We start from the raw sequence: 18,518 nt of genomic DNA, 5'->3' as shown, positions 1-18,518 counted from the left end.
GGGGTGCTCACTGCTGTGTACGGAATGTCCCGCTCACGCATAAGGATTTGATAGAACCCATTCATCAGATCCATAGCCGAGAAGATCGTACTGTTAGACATACCATCTATGATTACGTCTTTTCTAGGTATCGGCGTTTGAGCCGGTACCGTTGCAGCATTCAGTTTAGTAAATGCGTGCACTATTCGCCACCCTCCTGTGGCCTTTCGCACACAGAAGGCCGGAGAGCTGTTCGGGGAGGTTATCTCCCTTACATGGCCCGATTTTAATCGATCGATAAAGAATTTATCGATCGCAAGTACTTGTTCACGAGGCAGTGGCCACTGCTTCATGACACAGTACTTTGAGCTCGGTTTGAGCTCGATCTCATGTCGAGCGCCTTTATTTTAAGGCAACTCGCATGGAACTGCTTCAAGGTATACATTTCTGAATTCCAATAAATCCTTGTATAGAGGATTTGTTTTGAGTGACTCCCAGGATTGAGTAATATATCTCCCAATCCGAGTCTTCACATCGAGGACACTTTCGTCCATCGATGAGCTGCTGAGAACCCGTTCGTTCTCTGCAAAAATTACCGCTGACCGAATATCAGTTACGTGATAGTCCTCTGTGACGAGTACGCAGATCTGCTTGATTTTACCACCATGCAGATCTCTCAAGAACCGCTTAGGTTCTAGGGTTGGTAATTGAGTTATCTCCGAAGTTAACTTCGGAGGCGCATACAGATCAAGAGTATAAGTGCCTACTCTTGAACCGTTATTAACCAAGACATTTAATGTCTCGATTTCATCCTGGGATTTATCCACAGGCTGCCAAGGAAATAATCTCTCGGGATCTTGAAGTCTAGTTACTTCAACTATTTGAGGAGATTTCTTTTCAAGTACATGGGGACCTTTTCCCTCAACGTCTCTCGAGTGTGAGGCGGTCGGCTCTCTACTAGACCTAGGATCATCGTGTTTTCCCTTTGGGGCAACCGGTATACTCCTTGAATGTCGCCCGCTAGGCGTACATTCATGTCTCAATTCACTCGACTTCTTCGAGTGGTGGACCTTCGGCGCTACCTGCGCATTAGCACAGCCGCCGGCAGCTGACCTTACAGTGTGATTAGTAATCACACTGTGATATTGTGCAGTCGTACTATCGACCGTACCACAAGTGAGGCCATCGCACTCACTCGGAGTACACCCACACGCTTGTGGACGCTCCAAGACGTTCATCAGATGGCCATCTGATGAACAAGTGGCAGGCATCTTCACGGATCGATGCTGCCAGCTGATCCTTGGCTCGTATTTTCTGAGCCAAGGTAAACCTAGGATGACATCAAATTTGTCATCCAAATCCAGCACGATGAAATCATCGTCGTACTGTAATTCTTTTAACGTGTAATGAAATTTCACTACGCGTTTCATTACTGTTATCGATGCGCCTGTCGCTAGACACACCTGTTCGAAACAGGATACAGTTGAAGTTTGGAGTGTCGCGACTCCTCGGGAGAGTCTCCAAATGACGAATGACGAATGACATAATCAGCTCTGAAGGCGCCTGTTGAGAAGATGGAAAGATCTCAAGGTTAGTTAGGAAGACATTGAACTAACCATGGATAATATACTCACTCTGCAATCTTCTCTGCCAGCCACAAACCAACAGGTTATGAGCCCAAGATCGTAAAGCTTGGAACGAAGTGACAAACGCACTCCTTCAAGGTAAAGGTAGCGCGACGCAAGCGCGCTTTCAAGGAATCCCACGAAAGGGGACTCAGAAAATTCTGCACGATGTCCGATCACGAGGGAGACGGCGACTCAACCGTGATCGCACTTTTAAAAAGACTGAGCGATCAAATGGATGGCCTCGAAAGGCAGATCTCAGCAAGTCCGTTGTCGACAACCGGCGACCGAGTAAGCCCGCAAGTCGTGCCCGCGAACGTGCTTCCACTGACGCTACCAGGCGCTAGCGGTATCCAAGATGTTGCGCGCCAGGGGGGACTACTCGCGTCAAGATTGACGCTAAACGATCTCCACCAGCAGGCACAAGCTGCTGCTGGCAACCAGTTTGCCCAAGGAAGCTTTTACACCCGCGCAGCTCGTGGCCAGCACGTGCTGGTGAGCCAGCCTCACGAAGGAATCTCCGAAGAACAGTACCAGCGCGGCGTTGAACAGTTTGGACATTCTTGTGTCGTAGTGCCAAGCAACATGACGTCAAAGCTCATGATTCAATGCTTTACGGGTAACGAGCTTTGCGTGGGACTGGGCAGTGGTTTTTCGTGAATGGGCTTACAATTTCCTTGAAGCACTGGAGATGGCCGAAATGGTGACTGGTTATCGCTGGGCCAAGCGGGTTAAAGTGAACAAGCTCGGGGAGTACCTCCAGAGGGACTCAAGCGCCGCCGACTACTTTCGTCAGAACATAGCCACATGGTGGACAATAAACCCTCAACTGACGTACATGCTCGACGAGATGTACAAGGCTTTCCGCGTCGTGGTCACGCATGAGCAAGCATCCGCGTTGTTTACGGAAGCTGAAAATACATCAAGAACGTGGCAACAACATCTGCTGTACCTGATGCATCAGGCTCGAGGAAGCGACTCAAGCGAACGGCTTATTGTGGATAACATCGTCAATTACGCCGCACCACACTTACAGCACATGCTTATGATCCGATTTAACCCAAATCGTTTGGACTACATTGCACACTCGCATGTTAATAGCATGGGCACAAGAGGTTGAAGACGAACGGAGAAACGCCAAGAAGATTGGACGCGATGTTGTCGCAGCGATTAGAGAGACCCGTCAATGTTTTAATTGTGGAGCAGTCGGTCATACTCAATATGACTGTCCAGCTGACGTCAAGAGAAGTGAAAATGCTGATACACCTAGCGATACTAAGGGCAACAATCGACGTTTTGCTTTGGCCGTCAGCCCAATTTCTTAGGCACAAACACTTTGCGCATCCAGCAATATATGATGTCAACCTTGCTGGGTCATGGACTCCAAGCCGTCATCTTGTTGGAGATGAACTTTACTTCATGATGCAGTGCCTTGTGCAGATGGACTTACTCTGCCAAACGACGCAACGTTGCACGTGACCAAAGTCGGCAGTGTAACTTTTATGTCACGCGTTGATGACGATATCCATGAAGTCACCCTTTCCGACGTCTACTTCGCTCCGTCACTCTCCAAGGATTTAAGACTGATTTCGTATGGTCAGCTCAAGAAGAGAGGCTGTCGATGATGATAACGGTGGCAAGATCATACAAGGCAGCCAAACTGTGTTCGGCTTCGAAATAGTTAATGACGTGTGCATGATGGAGACAGTCGATTACCTAAGGAAGAACATGAAGAGCAAGAGCCTTGTTGATATAGTACTATCAGCGGTCGCTAAATCCAGTGACTTGTCAACGCCGCGCATGGGTACACTGGTACAGTTTTACCAGCGGCTATGACACTTGTCCTACGATTCCATAGAGCGCATTGCAAAAGATCCAAGCTCTGGCATCAAAATCACAAATTACGACCGTCCCAAATGTGTCACATGCTCGACAGGCAAGGGCACCCGAACCGAGCAGCCCAAAAAGGATTCCGGTGAAAATTCTCCAATCGACAGGATTGGAGGAGTCATATGCAGCGACCTAAAGGGCCCCATTTCACCTCAAGACAAGCGCGGCAATCGATACCTGGTCACATTTATTAACTACAAGACCACATATCTTCGAGTTTTTGCGGCTACACACAAAAACAACGCTGCCACCAAGTGTTTGCATTTCGTTGCATGATTCGAAGCCGAGTTCAATTGAAAGGTTCGTGTTTTAAGGACCGACGGTGGTGGTGAATACGTCACCGAGTCTGTGGATTTGTTCTGCAAGAATTCTGGAATCAGACGCCAGACAACCGAGGCTAACACCCCACAGTCCAACGGAAAAGCCGAGCGTATGAACCGCACGATTTTTAACATGGTTTGGTGTTATTTGGCTCGGACGTACCACTGAGCCACTGGAGCGATGCCGCAGAGTATGCAGCGTATATTCTCAACAGAAGTCCTACCCGTGCTAACCTGAACCGAGCCTTTCCACTCAAGTTACTCACTGGAAAAAACCCCAGTTTACGAGATGTCGTCGTTTTTGGTTCTCCATGCCAGGTTTGGCGAGATCCAAATAACCGTACTCTTGTACCACACACGGTAGATGGCTACATCTTGGAAAAAAACAAGGAAACTAAGGGTTACAAGGTTCAATTACGCAGTGACCGATCAGTGGTTACGACGCGCCACGTAACGGCCATTGAGACACTCGACGACACAACCAAAAAATTGGTGCAAGACGCACTTAGAGACATGGACAAGGATGAGCTCGAAGATATCGCGTTATCATATGCCCGCACTGCGCGCCAAGACGCGGCGAAACCGGAGGAGGAACTAACGAACTCGCAAAACAAAATTGTCCAGAAATTTTCGACGACGAGGAAAGTAGCGGCTACATCTAACAGAGATGCAGTCCGTCGATCAACGCGAGTGAAGCAAGGACGAACCAGATCCGCTAAATTACGGTCAGGCTCGCCGCAGCTCCAACAGCGAGCTATGGGCGATAGCCGAACAGGAGGAGCTCCAATCCTTGGAGTAAAATCATACCTGGAAGCTCGTGATCAGGCCGGTAGGCGCCAACCCGCTGCCAGCTAAGTGGGTTTGCAAAACCAAGCGACTTGCAAACGGCGACTACGACAAGATGAAGGCAAGACTTGTTGGCCGAGGCGACCGCCAGGTCAAGGGTGAGAGCTACATCCTAACCTATTTAGTAGTGATCACGATGAGCAGCAACCGAATCATTATTATATTCTCGATCATATGAAAAGTACCGGCTAGACATGGGGACGTGCCAAACGCGTATGTCAATGCATCGGTTAAAGAGGGATACAATATCTTGCTTCAGATACCGCCTGGGATGAAGATTCATTCGGCGACACTTAAAAAGTTTGGTGTGTCCAGTGTTAGCGAGCTGGCGCTAGAACTCGAGCGCAGTATCTACGGCCTAAAGCAATCTGGCAGGCTGTGGAACGAATTACTGGTCTCAACACTTATTGGGCTGGGTTATGAACAGTTTATTACGGATTTATGTGTGTTCTACAAGATACAAGGCCAAGACACCGTGCTGGTTGGCGTGTACGTGGATGACTTAATTGTCACAGCTACCACGTCAACGTTGATGGACGTGTTCTTCACCAACTTGGACGTCCTGCAACTAAAGGACCTAGGGGTGCTTTTAAAGTTCCTCGGTATGCGTTTTCAGATGTGTGGAGACGGCAGCGTCAAGATCGACCAAGAGCAAACCATCATTGAGATGTTAGACAAGCACAATTTCGGAAACTTAAATGCCGTGCAAACTCCAATCGGGATCAATGATCCCCAGACCCCCGAAGACTTAGTACCGCTGCTGAAGAAGTGCACAACTATACCCAAAAGGCCAACTGTAACGGAGTTCTAATCACTGGCCGGCAGCTTGCTTTGGTTGGCCGGCTGTACGAGGCCAGATATTGCCTTTGCGGTACATAAGGTCAACAGAAGCTGTCACGAGCCGACACTCAGCGATTGGAAATTGGCTTAACGAGTAGTGCGGTATGTAAGCGGCACTCGTGCAACTGTACTACACATCAAGCCTGATGACGGACCGCCTCTACCGTTACGACTTGTATCGTATACGGATGCAGACTACGCAGGCGACGACAAAGACCAAAAATTAATAAGCGCCGGCATCCAATTCGTAAATGGGATGGTTGCAGGATGGCACTGTAAGAAACAGACTGCCGGTGCATTATCGACTGCTGAGGCCGAGTTTTTATCCGCCGCAGTAGGCGGTGTGGAAGTGCTTGGGATCAAGGAACTAGGCTATGGTAGCAGATCTGCTAACTAAAGCTTTGTCAGCACCTCGAATCCTGGAGCTTTGTAAAGCCATTGGGCTGGTGTTCTCTCAATGAGCCGGGAGGAGTGTTGGAAACAGGATACAGTTGAAGTTTGAAGTATCGCGACTCCTCGGGAGAGTCGCCAGCACGAATGACATAAACCAGCTCTGGGGGCGCCTGTTGAGAAGATGGAAAGTCTTAAGGTTAGTTAGGAAGACATTGAGCTAACCATGGATAATATACTCACTCTGCAATCTTCTCTGCCAGCCACAAACCAACAACACCGTCATCCTCGTTGGAGGGATGTCGCGCTCAACATATTTGAGCCTACGACCCTCTAGTGATTGGCGACGAATAAAGTTATTCGACGCTCCGCAGTCAACTAGGGCTTTAAGTGACAAATCATTTGTCACTTTTAATTTCAAGGTGATGAAGGATACCTCATCACCAGGTGCAGAGACACATAATGATTGTGTGTCTGGAGCAACTTTTGTCAAGAGATTTGCAAATTCTCTTGAGGTTGCTGGATCAGTAGGGCGTTGCGCCCCTACTGACCCCGTCCATTTTTTGGCGGTCCGCCTCGCTGTTGCGATTTCGCAACAACGTCGGATCCGCGACCGTTGCCCTTTTTGGCATACGATCCAAAATTACGTTCAGTACCTTTTGGTGCTGGACGTGGGGCACTACACTCATGAGCGTAATGTCCCAATTTTTGGCAGCGATGGCATTTCTGCGATCGCTTATTATTCGAAAAGCGAGGTTTCTCGCTTTCGACATAGGAAAGGTCCATGGGTTCTGGACCTCCTAGTTCGTGTCGTCTAGGTGGACGATATGATGACGAACTTGCTTGAGCCTGTCTCAAGCTAAAGTCCTCCTGTTCCGCTACGGATATTGCTTCTTCAAGCGTATCCAGTTCCAAGCGGAACAGGTGGGTCTTTACGGGACCATCCGTAAGACCTTGCATGAACACCGTAATCAACGTGTGTTCATGGACTGGGTTATTGGTAATACAACTCGCTAAGAGTCGTATGTGCTGGGCATATGCGTGCACATCACGCTTGCCTTGCTTAAGTTTCAGAAGCTCTGAACGAGCTCTGAACTCAGCCCTTGGTGGCTCAAACGTCTGTTTGAGTCGGGTTTTAAAAACCTCNTACGCCGCACCACACTTACAGCACATGCTTATGATCCGATTTAACCCAAATCGTTTGGACTACATTGCACACTCGCATGTTAATAGCATGGGCACAAGAGGCTGAAGACGAACGGAGAAACGCCAAGAAGATTGGACGCGATGTTGTCGCAGCGATTAGAGAGACCCGTCAATGTTTTAATTGTGGAGCAGTCGGTCATACTCAATATGACTGTCCAGCTGGCGTCAAGAGAAGTGAAAATGCTGATACACCTAGCGATACTAAGGGCAACAATCGACGTTTTGCTTTGGCCGTCAGCCCAATTTCTTAGGCACAAACACTTTGCGCATCCAGCAATATATGATGTCAACCTTGCTGGGTCATGGACTCCAAGCCGTCATCTTGTTGGAGATGAACTTTACTTCATGATGCAGTGCCTTGTGCAGATGGACTTACTCTGCCAAACGACGCAACGTTGCACGTGACCAAAGTCGGCAGTGTAACTTTTATGTCACGCGTTGATGACGATATCCATGAAGTCACCCTTTCCGACGTCTAATTCGCTCCGTCACTCTCCAAGGATTTAAGACTGATTTCGTATGGTCAGCTCAAGAAGAGAGGCTGTCGATGATGATAACGGTGGCAAGATCATACAAGGCAGCCAAACTGTGTTCGGCTTCGAAATAGTTAATGACGTGTGCATGATGGAGACAGTCGATTACCTAAGGAAGAACATGAAGAGCAAGAGCCTTGTTGATATAGTACTATCAGCGGTCGCTAAATCCAGTGACTTGTCAACGCCGCGCATGGGTACACTGGTACAGTTTTACCAGCGGCTATGACACTTGTCCTACGATTCCATAGAGCGCATTGCAAATGATCCAAGCTCTGGCATCAAAATCACAAATTACGACCGTCCCAAATGTGTCACATGCTCGACAGGCAAGGGCACCCGAACCGAGCAGCCCAAAAAGGATTCCGGTGAAAATTCTCCAATCGACAGGATTGGAGGAGTCATATGCAGCGACCTAAAGGGCCCCATTTCACCTCAAGACAAGCGCGGCAATCGATACCTGGTCACATTTATTAACTACAAGACCACATATCTTCGAATTTTTGCGGCTACACACAAAAACAACGCTGCCACCAAGTGTTTGCATTTCGTTGCATGATTCGAAGCCGAGTTCAATTGAAAGGTTCGTGTTTTAAGGACCGACGGTGGTGGCGAATACGTCACCGAGTCTGTGGATTTGTTCTGCAAGAATTCTGGAATCAGACGCCAGACAACCGAGGCTAACACCCCACAGTCCAACGGAAAAGCCGAGCGTATGAACCGCACGATTTTTAACATGGTTTGGTGTTATTTGGCTCGGACGTACCACTGAGCCACTGGAGCGATGCCGCAGAGTATGCAGCGTATATTCTCAACAGAAGTCCTACCCGTGCTAACCTGAACCGAGCCTTTCCACTCAAGTTACTCACCGGAAAAACCCCAGTTTACGAGATGTCGTCGTTTTTGGTTCTCCATGCCAGGTTTGGCGAGATCCAAATAACCGTACTCTTGTACCACACACGGTAGATGGCTACATCTTGGAAAAAAACAAGGAAACTAAGGGTTACAAGGTTCAATTACGCAGTGACCGATCAGTGGTTACGACGCGCCACGTAACGGCCATTGAGACACTCGACGACACAACCAAAAAATTGGTGCAAGACGCACTTAGAGACATGGACAAGGATCAGCTCGAAGATATCGCGTTATCATATGCCCGCACTGCGCGCCAAGACGCGGCGAAACCGGAGGAGGAACTAACGAACTCGCAAAACAAAATTGTCCAGAAATTTTCGACGACGAGGAAAGTAGCGGCTACATCTAACAGAGATGCAGTCCGTCGATCAACGCGAGTGAAGCAAGGACGAACCAGATCCGCTAAATTACGGTCAGGCTCGCCGCAGCTCCAACAGCGAGCTATGGGCGATAGCCGAACAGGAGGAGCTCCAATCCTTGGAGTAAAATCATACCTGGAAGCTCGTGATCAGGCCGGTAGGCGCCAACCCGCTGCCAGCTAAGCGGGTTTGCAAAACCAAGCGACTTGCAAACGGCGACTACGACAAGATGAAGGCAAGACTTGTTGGCCGAGGCGACCGCCAGGTCAAGGGTGAGAGCTACATCCTAACCTATTTAGTAGTGATCACGATGAGCAGCAACCGAATCATTATTATATTCTCGATCATATGAAAAGTACCGGCTAGACATGGGGACGTGCCAAACGCGTACGTCAATGCATCGGTTGAAGAGGGATACAATATCTTGCTTCAGATACCGCCTGGGATGAAGATTCATTCGGCGACACTTAAAAAGTTTGGTGTGTCCAGTGTTAGCGAGCTGGCGCTAGAACTCGAGCGCAGTATCTACGGCCTGAAGCAATCTGGCAGGCTGTGGAACGAATTACTGGTCTCAACACTTATCGGGCTGGGTTATAAACAGTTTATTACGGATTTATGTGTGTTCTACAAGATACAAGGCCAAGACACCGTGCTGGTTGGCGTGTACGTGGATGACTTAATTGTCACAGCTACCACGTCAACGTTGATGGACGTGTTCTTCACCAACTTGGACGTCCTGCAACTAAAGGACCTAGGGGTGCTTTTAAAGTTCCTCGGTATGCGTTTTTAGATGTGTGGAGACGGCAGCGTCAAGATCGACCAAGAGCAAACCATCATTGAGATGTTAGACAAGCACAATTTCGGAAACTTAAATGCCGTGCAAACTCCAATCGGGATCAATGATCCCCAGACCCCCGAAGACTTAGTACCGCTGCTGAAGAAGTGCACAACTATACCCAAAAGGCCAACTGTAACGGAGTTCTAATCACTGGCCGGCAGCTTGCTTTGGTTGGCCGGCTGTACGAGGCCAGATATTGCCTTTGCGGTACATAAGGTCAACAGAAGCTGTCACGAGCCGACACTCAGCGATTGGAAATTGGCTTAACGAGTAGTGCGGTATGTAAGCGGCACTCGTGCAACTGTACTACACATCAAGCCTGATGACAAACCGCCTCTATCGTTACGACTTGTATCGTATACGGATGCAGACTACGCAGGCGACGACAAAGACCAAAAATTAATAAGCGCCGGCATCCAATTCGTAAATGGGATGGTTGCAGGATGGCACTGTAAGAAACAGACTGCCGGTGCATTATCGACTGCTGAGGCCGAGTTTTTATCCGCCGCAGTAGGCGGTGTGGAAGTGCTTGGGATCAAGGAACTAGGCTATGGTAGCAGATCTGCTAACTAAAGCTTTGTCAGCACCTCGAATCCTGGAGCTTTGTAAAGCCATTGGGCTGGTGCTCTCTCAATGAGCCGGGGGGAGTGTTGGAAACAGGATGCAGTTGAAGTTTGAAGTATCGCGACTCCTCGGGAGAGTCGCCAGCACGAATAACATAAACCAGCTCTGGGGGCGCCTGTTGAGAAGATGGAAAGTCTTAAGGTTAGTTAGGAAGACATTGAGCTAACCATGGATAATATACTCACTCTGCAATCTTCTCTGCCAGCCACAAACCAACAACACCGTCATCCTCGTTGGAGGGATGTCGCGCTCAACATATTTGAGCCTACGACCCTCTAGTGATTGGCGACGAATAAAGTTATTCGACGCTCCGCAGTCAACTAGGGCTTTAAGTGACAAATCATTTGTCACTTTTAATTTCAAGGTGATGAGGATACCTCATCACCAGGTGCAGAGACACATAATGATTGTGTGTCTGGAGCAACTTTAGTCAAGAGATTTGCAAATTCTCTTGAGGTTGCTGGATCAGTAGGGCGTTGCGCCCCTACTGACCCCGACCGTTTTTTGGCGGTCCGCATCGCTCTTGCGATTTCGCAACAACGTCGGGCCTGCAACCGTTGCCCTTTTTTGCTTACGGTCCAAAATTACGTTCAGTACCTTTCGGTGCTGGGCGTGGGGCACTACACTCATGAGCGTTGTGTCATAATTTTTGGCATCGATGGCATTTCTGCGATCGCTTATTGTTCGAAAAGCGAGGTCTCTCGCTTTCGACGTAAGAGAGGTCTATGGGTTCTGGACCTCCTAGCTTGTGTCGTCTTGGAGTACAATACGCTGACGATCGAGCTTCAGCCTGTCTCAAGCCAAAGTCCACCTGTTCCGCAACACGTATTGCTTCTTCAAGCGTATCCAGTTCCAAGCGGAAAAGGTGGGTCTTTACGGGACCATCCGTAAGACCTGCATGAACACCGTGATTAACGCGTGTTCATGACGTGGGTTATTTGTTATACAACACGCTAAGAGTTGTATGTGCTGGGCATATGCGTGAACATCACGCTTGGCTTTTTTGAGTTTCGGAAGCTCTGAATGAGCTCTGTACTTAGCCCTAGGTGGTTCAAACGTTCTGTTTGAGCCGGTCTTTAAAAGCCTCTAGCAACACAAAACATATGGGTCGCGCAACTTAAGGCCCAATGCCCAAGTTTTGGCACGACGTGCCAAATTTGATTGAGCGGTTGCGACTTGCATTTGCTCGTCGATGATGTGATGTGCCCTTATGGCATCGTCCAACTCGACAACCATCTTAAGAGGGAGTCTTCTTCGACTCCCCTATACTTTGAGATATCAATCTTTAAAGTTTTGGGACGACGCGTTTGCGTCATCCCAGGTACAGGGGTCTTTACCTGTTGTAACCTCAACAGTTCTGCCGGTTGAGAGCCTTGCTGATTCAGCAAGGCTACTTTCTCCTTCATCTTGTCAAGTTCATGTTGTATGAACTTGGCGATGGCTGAAGGGCATATCTGTCCAAATCGAACAGCATGGCCAAAATGGCATCGTTCCCTGCGGTCGAACTCATTCGTTCAACCGCACTCCTTTCTATGTCACTTAGAAACGAGTAGCTTTCACGCGAAGCGTGATGCGTATTCCCACTATCATCTAACATGTCCATGTTAGATGTGGGAAAAGTGGTCCTCGGACGGACTACTAGGTGCTACCAGGTGTAACGGGGCACTACGACTTGTACTGCTTCAGTACAAGTCCACTTCGCACTGCTTCAGTTGCGAGTGGTGTCTTACGTCACTTCACGTACACTAGTTCGTGCAGAGGAAGACTACTCTTTAAGACAACTACCTTAAAGAGGGTTAAATGAAAACGGTATTAATATAGTTAAGTTTCTCTTCTTTCTATCTGTTAATGCTAACTTATTTATAAGCTAATACTAAACATGCAATTGAAATTTTATCTGTCTCTCTCTCTTTGTTTACGTTTACAGCTGATTAGTCTACGGGATAAATAGATATAATGGCCTATACCTACTTATGGATAAGATTTCTGAACATTACACTATAAAAAGTAATATTCTCCAAATATTATCTACCTTTTAAATAATATATTAATTAACAACCTTTAAGTGTTAATTTCATGTAACGATACACCCCGTTATATTTAGTGTGGGTCCGTTTATCGAACCGCTCACGGAAAATGTTCCAGCTTATCAAGCCAAACTTTACGGCCCATGTTTTGTACATTCTGTACAAAGGCTGTCCAAGCTTGGAACAAAGGTTCGACATCCTTTGCCCTTTGCAAGTGTACCACCGATGCCGGTAAAAGGCATCGGTAAAGAATTCCGTTTCATCCTCCTCTATGAGTCAAATAACATAAATGATTTGATCGTTTGTCATGCCAGACCAACGAATGAGGATTCTCTTATGGGGTACCAAAGGCTTCTTTTCGGGAGCAAACCGCAACGTATTGCGGTCCCTCTCCTGTTGGCTAATGGTAATGTTAACGTTAACCAGGCCCTAAGAGCGATCCCTAGATTCACTCCCTCTCTTCCAATGTTGAGGTAGTCCACATCCTGATTTCACGAAAAAGAAGAGTTGACCCTCCGGAATTCCCAAAAATAATTAATTTTCCATGGAAGCAGACGACAATGCTTTTGTCGCTGCTGACGTGCCAGCGTCCATTCCAGCGGCTGTGCCAGCGTCCATTCCAGCAGCTGCGCCATCATCTTCAGTCTCTTTACGATCTTCGAATTCATTATCACTTCCAAGATATCATGAGAAGCTTAGCAACGATGCACAAGTTTCAAACAGAGCCCTTTCCGCTTGTCCCGAGCCGATGAATTTAATGCCGAAGCCGAAACTTCGAGCTCCTCCACGAAGAATTCGAAGCGGGAGTGGAAGTAGCAGCAATACTAGCTCGAATCATCATAAACGCCGCTTGTCCAATGGCCCTCGCCCCACTAGTAACATGGGTATCGTCGTGGGTACGCTTCGACGTAGAAATCGCGCAATCCTTCGCACTTGTTCATTGTCAGACGAGGAGGCAGACGATGTTGTTTCAGTGCCGCCTCGTACCCCTTCAATGGCAAGTCAGAGACGCATCAAGAAGCAGCTGAGTCTGCACAATGTCGTGCATTCGCATCTGCGCAGCTCTAAGAGCCCAACCGCTAGCAGCACAGAAAGTGCCGAAGTTAGCACAGATGCCGGCATCGATGAACGCAGAGGCCTGACTGATATATCGATGGACACAAGTTTCGATGCGCAATCAAGCTTGGAACGTAGTAACTTATTATTTGCAGGTGTGGCACAGCAAGTAGTAACCACACGACGTGCAGCAAGAGGCTTTCTCTCTATGTGGACTAAAGATTCCACGGAGACATTGCATGTTTATCGAGGGATTCACATGGAAAAGAAGAAATTGGATCTCGTGAAAGTCGCATCCGAGTATAAAGAAATCAAGCGGCGCCAGTTTTACCAAGAACTTGTCGTGTACTTTGTGTTTTTAACGCTTCTGTTTTCTCTACTCTCGTGGCTGCCCGTGCAAGACAGTTTTTATCAAAACGATGTAGTGGGAGCGCTTACCTGTCGAGAAGAAGGTGAATGCGGCATTAAAACCTTTGACGATATTTATGAATTGGCTGGCAAGCTCCGTGATACTGTGTGCGAACGTCAAGGAGTCACAGCCCAATGGGTTCGCGTTGGTGGCGTAGGTTTCCGCCAAGTGCGTGTGAAGCAGCAGCGTTGTCGTTTGTACGATGGATGGGAAGCTCCTTGCTATCCATTTTATAGCTCGGAGGTTGAAGATAAAGCGCCTTTGCTTGGACATAATGGCTCTGGGCATGTGTACAAATGGAGAGATGGACTAGGTGAGCTTTCACCAGACATTTATCGATCATTTGTGGATTGGTTGTTCTTCGCTCCCAGTATGTCGTACGGATCCGGTGGCTATGCAGTGGATTTGTGCGATCTTGAGAATGTAAATGAGCTCCAGCAAGACAAATACCTCTCAGAGCACACACGAGCTACAGCTTTTAAGTTTATCTTGCTCAATCCGATCACCCGCGTCTTTACAATTGGAATGCACGTGATCACTGTCGATCCATCGGGCCACATTGATCATTATGCACACAGCTCCCACGTTCGAGTGATTGGTCACGAGAAACGCGACCAGTTTACGATTCACTCTCATAATCAAGAAGTATCTTCTTTATTTTGGCAAATTCGTAAGGTCTTGAATGCTATTACTTCGTTAATATCGCTGGTGCGAGAGGCGTTTGACGTGCGCGTGTTGTTATGGGTCGCGATCGTCCTTTTCTTCGTCACTTACTGTATTGGTGAAATGACAGAGATGACTTCCATGGGTATGTCGACGTACCTTGGCTCAGACATATGGAATCTGTTTGAACTGACACACTTGGTTGTACTGGCTGCCCTGTTGAATATCATGGTGCAATATTATCTGGCGTCTAGCAGCTTTGCACTGCACTTGGCTGAGTTGCGAGAAGGTCGCGGTGTGGAAGAGCTAAGTCACTTGCAATCCCAGGGATTGCTGACAAAATTTCAGCAACTATCGGATCTCGCTTCGCTCGGGTCTGCGATTAGTTTGCTCAAAGTATTTAAATTTCTTCGTATGAATGCGACGCTTAATCTGCTCTGGCGCGTACTTGGCATGGCGATGAGTGATCTAATGGGCTTTCTCGTCATCTTTAATCTCATATTTTTGGGATACTCAGCCATGGGTAGCTACGCCTTTGGGTTTGCGCTTGAAGAGTACTCAACCATTAGCAAGTCTTACGGCACTTGCTTCCAAATGCTGGCCGGTGAGATGGACTATGGACGACTGAAACAGGCCAACCCTCGTGTCGCACCGCTCTTTATTGGTACGTTTGTGGTCCTAGTATTCCAGATCCTCGTCAATATGTTTGTTGCAATTTTGTCCGAGTATTACGAAGTCGCTAAAAATGACGAGACAGCGAGTGGAGAAGACGTCGAATACGATGTACTTGCTCGCATTCGTAGCTTTGTGAGTGCTTGTTCACCGACTGTTGTTGTTCCTAAAGACCATAGCGTGATTCGTCTCATTCCGTGGCAGCAAGTCCGTCTTATCTCCACAAATCTTGTTGATCAAGAAGAAACACGCCAGCGTGTGAGAAAGCTATTTCGCGGTGCCGTGTGGCGAGTCGTTGCGCTTCTCCGTTTTGGTATGAAGTTTGATCGACGGATAAATTTTGGCGATCGCAAGGCTCACGATGGAAGCAATGGATATGGCGGCAACGGTATAGGGTCCTCTAATGGTAAGGATGGCCGCGAATTGGTGTCACACATTCGACTATCAGAGAATTTTGACCACAAGACGATCAAGGAAATGATTCCGGTTGGTATTACGGTTCGACTGCAAGGAGATTCACTTTTTGGAGACGGGCTTGCACTCAAAGTTGTCCATCATAGCAAACTTTCTGTAGAGTGCATTGTTATTGGTCCTAATGAAGCTGAGGTCGCTAAATTTGGTGCGAACGCATCTGGAAATCTAAATGCCTTTGCACCTCCACGTTCAATCTCATCGTTAGGCTCGTTTGAAGATGATTCGGACTTTGATGATCAAGCCCCACAAGAGCGTATTTTAGAGCTGCTAGGTGGTGAAAAGTTGCGCATTCCAAGAAGTAGACTAGCCGTGCACTTGTGTCGTATCGTATTCCGGGAGTTTAAGATTAGTCTGTTGCGGGCAACGAAGTTGTGGAATTATTCGAAAAATCACATGGTGGACGACTACCATCTCGGTCTTCTCTTCGATAGCGTTCGTGCAGATGGTCGAACTAGTCTGCGATTTGATGAAATTTCGCGCATGCTTGACCTGTACTTGCGAAAGGATAAGCGCCGAGTAATGTGCTCTCAAGCGGAAGTGCGACGTGAAGCTCTTCAAGTAATGCACCGCTTCCGCAAGAGCCTAATTGATATGCCGTCACGTGAGAAAGAAGGCCACAATTACCGTCCGAAGCCTGTTGACACGTCTGCGATAGAGCTAGGCCATCTAGAGCATCTTGGTGATGTTTTAGCTCGCAATTGTCACGATATGTGGGCGCTAGAGCGTCTTAAGCAAGGATGGCATTACGGCAAGGAGCGCGATGATCTAAGAAAAAGACATCCGAACCTTGTGCCTTACAAGCTGCTCTCTGTTGAAGAGCAAGCTTTCGACTATCGCTCATCTATTGAGACAATCAAGACAATTGTCTTGATGAATTACACAATTTCTCGAGCAAATTATCAGCAATCTTTAAGTGGTTCGTTCCATGACCCCTTGATACGGTCTACATCGATGATGTCAGATTTTGCTGATGGTGGTAGCAACAATTCATTATTAAGTGGCGGTTCGGAATCGAATATAAGTCCTCGGTCAGCTGACGCTACAGTATTTGAGGAGTTAGGAACTGCTTCTCATCCTGGAGCATTAGCCAGGCCCGTGCCATCGCTATTGCGCGAAGCAATGAGCTTTCGACGCAATAGTCTGATGTCCGATTCTCCATATTTCACAACGTATGGAGAAGGAAATGTGGAAGTATATCGTCCTCTTCCTATCGACACAACAAATGTCGAGCTTCCGTTGCGATTATTGCGTCTTGTAGATTTACTAGCGGAGAATGCACACGAGGTATGGGCCAAGGGACGGATGGATGAAGGGTGGACTTATGGTTCACAGCGCGATGATGGCTCTAAGAAACATCCGTGCCTCGTACCTTATGTGTTTCTTAGTGATGACGAGAAGGAATACGATATTAACATTGCGAAAGAGACGCTGAAGACTTTGATTGCCATGAAGTTCACAATCCTTGACCACTCTGGCAAGTATTAAGGTTGCAAAAAAATATATATTTTCTATGAAATAAAAGCGTGTTGATTGGCTCGGTCGTCGAAAGCACGAAAACTAAACTGGATTTAGGAATTTCCAACTCGGAATTTATTTCTTATATTTTATCGGCATTAGAGGGAGTGAATCTAGGGATCGCTCTTAGGGCCTAGTTAACGTTAACATTACCATGAGCCAACAGGAGATGGACCGCAATTGTAACGGGGCACTACGACTTGTACTATTTCAGTACAAGTCCACTTCACACTGCTTCAGTTGTGAGTGGTGCCTTTTGTAACGGGGCACTGAGACTTGTACTGTTTCAGTACAAGTCCACTTCACACTGCTTCAGTTGTGAGTGGTGCCTTTCGTTAGGTGACGTACACTGTACGTATAGAGGAAGACTTCTCTTAAGACAAATTAACTTAAGAGGGTAAAATGAAAACTGTATTAATATAGTTAAGTGTCTTGTTAATCTATCTTTGTAAATGTTGACTTAACTATAACCTAATACTAAACATGTAAATGAATTCTTATCTCTATCTTATCTTGTAACTCTCTTTGATTACTTCTACAGCTGATTAGCCTGCGGAATAAATAGACATAATGGCCTATACCTATTTATGGATAAAAATTCAGGATATTACTATACTAAGTAATATCCTCCAAATATTATCTACCTTTTAGATAATATATTAATTAACAACCTTACAGTGTTAATTTCATGTAACGATACACCCCGTTACATCACCCCTCCCTTAAACGACAATCACTCTGAATGTCATTAGATGGAGTGGTCGCTATGTGACCACTTAATTTTTAAAATGATTTTGATTGGTCAGATTCTTCATTTTAAATTCCATCGCATGAAGGAACAATTCATGCGGGGTGATGATAGTGCTGAGCCTTCTGCTGCGGTTCGTGCAGCCGCGGGTGACGCACTGCTATCTCTTGCGGTAGACGTTCCGTCTACCGTTGTGTCTTCCACTCGCACAACACTTGGTGTTGCGAGTGCACGTGGTGATTCACCACGTGAATACGACCCCTCTTTGGAGGTCGACTACGAGTGCGAGTCGGATGAAGTGGCCGACTCGGGGAGAATAGAACAGTCGCCTGATACCCGTCAGGCGGCTGACTATGAGCCTTCGAATGAGAGGGCTCATTCTGATAGACGTGTGAACAGTCTATTTGGATCCGACGATGAGGATGATCCCTCATCGCCCGTACGATCTTTCGTACGGTCTCCCATACGGTCACCTGCACGTGTCTCTGTGCAAGGTGACGACGGTGGCGTAAGCCATCGTAAGAAAAGTCCTCGTGGTACCCCTACTTCAGCGGGTACCACTCAGGGGAGTGAAGACAGTAAAATGTCT

The 18,518-nt window shown here is 47.4% G+C and overlaps 3 protein-coding genes across 3 annotated transcripts; all 3 read left to right on the top strand.

The window, feature by feature from the left end:
* Nucleotides 1-1,772: 1,772 nt before the first annotated feature.
* On the top strand, nt 1,773-2,264 carry CCR75_003902 (uncharacterized protein; the record flags this gene model as incomplete). The annotated part of the gene is made up of 1 exon (XM_067961993.1): nt 1,773-2,264. One exon carries the CDS (start codon nt 1,773-1,775, stop codon nt 2,262-2,264), a length of 492 nt encoding a protein of 163 aa, XP_067815349.1.
* Nucleotides 2,265-2,304: 40 nt separating this feature from the next.
* On the top strand, nt 2,305-2,724 carry CCR75_003901 (uncharacterized protein; the record flags this gene model as incomplete). Its single annotated transcript, XM_067961992.1, has 1 exon — nt 2,305-2,724. One exon carries the CDS (start codon nt 2,305-2,307, stop codon nt 2,722-2,724), a length of 420 nt encoding a protein of 139 aa, XP_067815350.1.
* A 10,212-nt stretch (nt 2,725-12,936) lies between these two features.
* On the top strand, nt 12,937-17,151 carry CCR75_003900 (uncharacterized protein; the record flags this gene model as incomplete). The annotated part of the gene is made up of 1 exon (XM_067961991.1): nt 12,937-17,151. One exon carries the CDS (start codon nt 12,937-12,939, stop codon nt 17,149-17,151), a length of 4,215 nt encoding a protein of 1,404 aa, XP_067815351.1.
* Nucleotides 17,152-18,518: the final 1,367 nt, after the last annotated feature.

Source organism: Bremia lactucae, linkage group LG3 (assembly GCF_004359215.1).
Source record: "Bremia lactucae strain SF5 linkage group LG3, whole genome shotgun sequence".
NCBI lineage: Eukaryota > Oomycota > Peronosporomycetes > Peronosporales > Peronosporaceae > Bremia > Bremia lactucae.
This window is presented reverse-complemented; position numbering and strand designations above follow the sequence as displayed.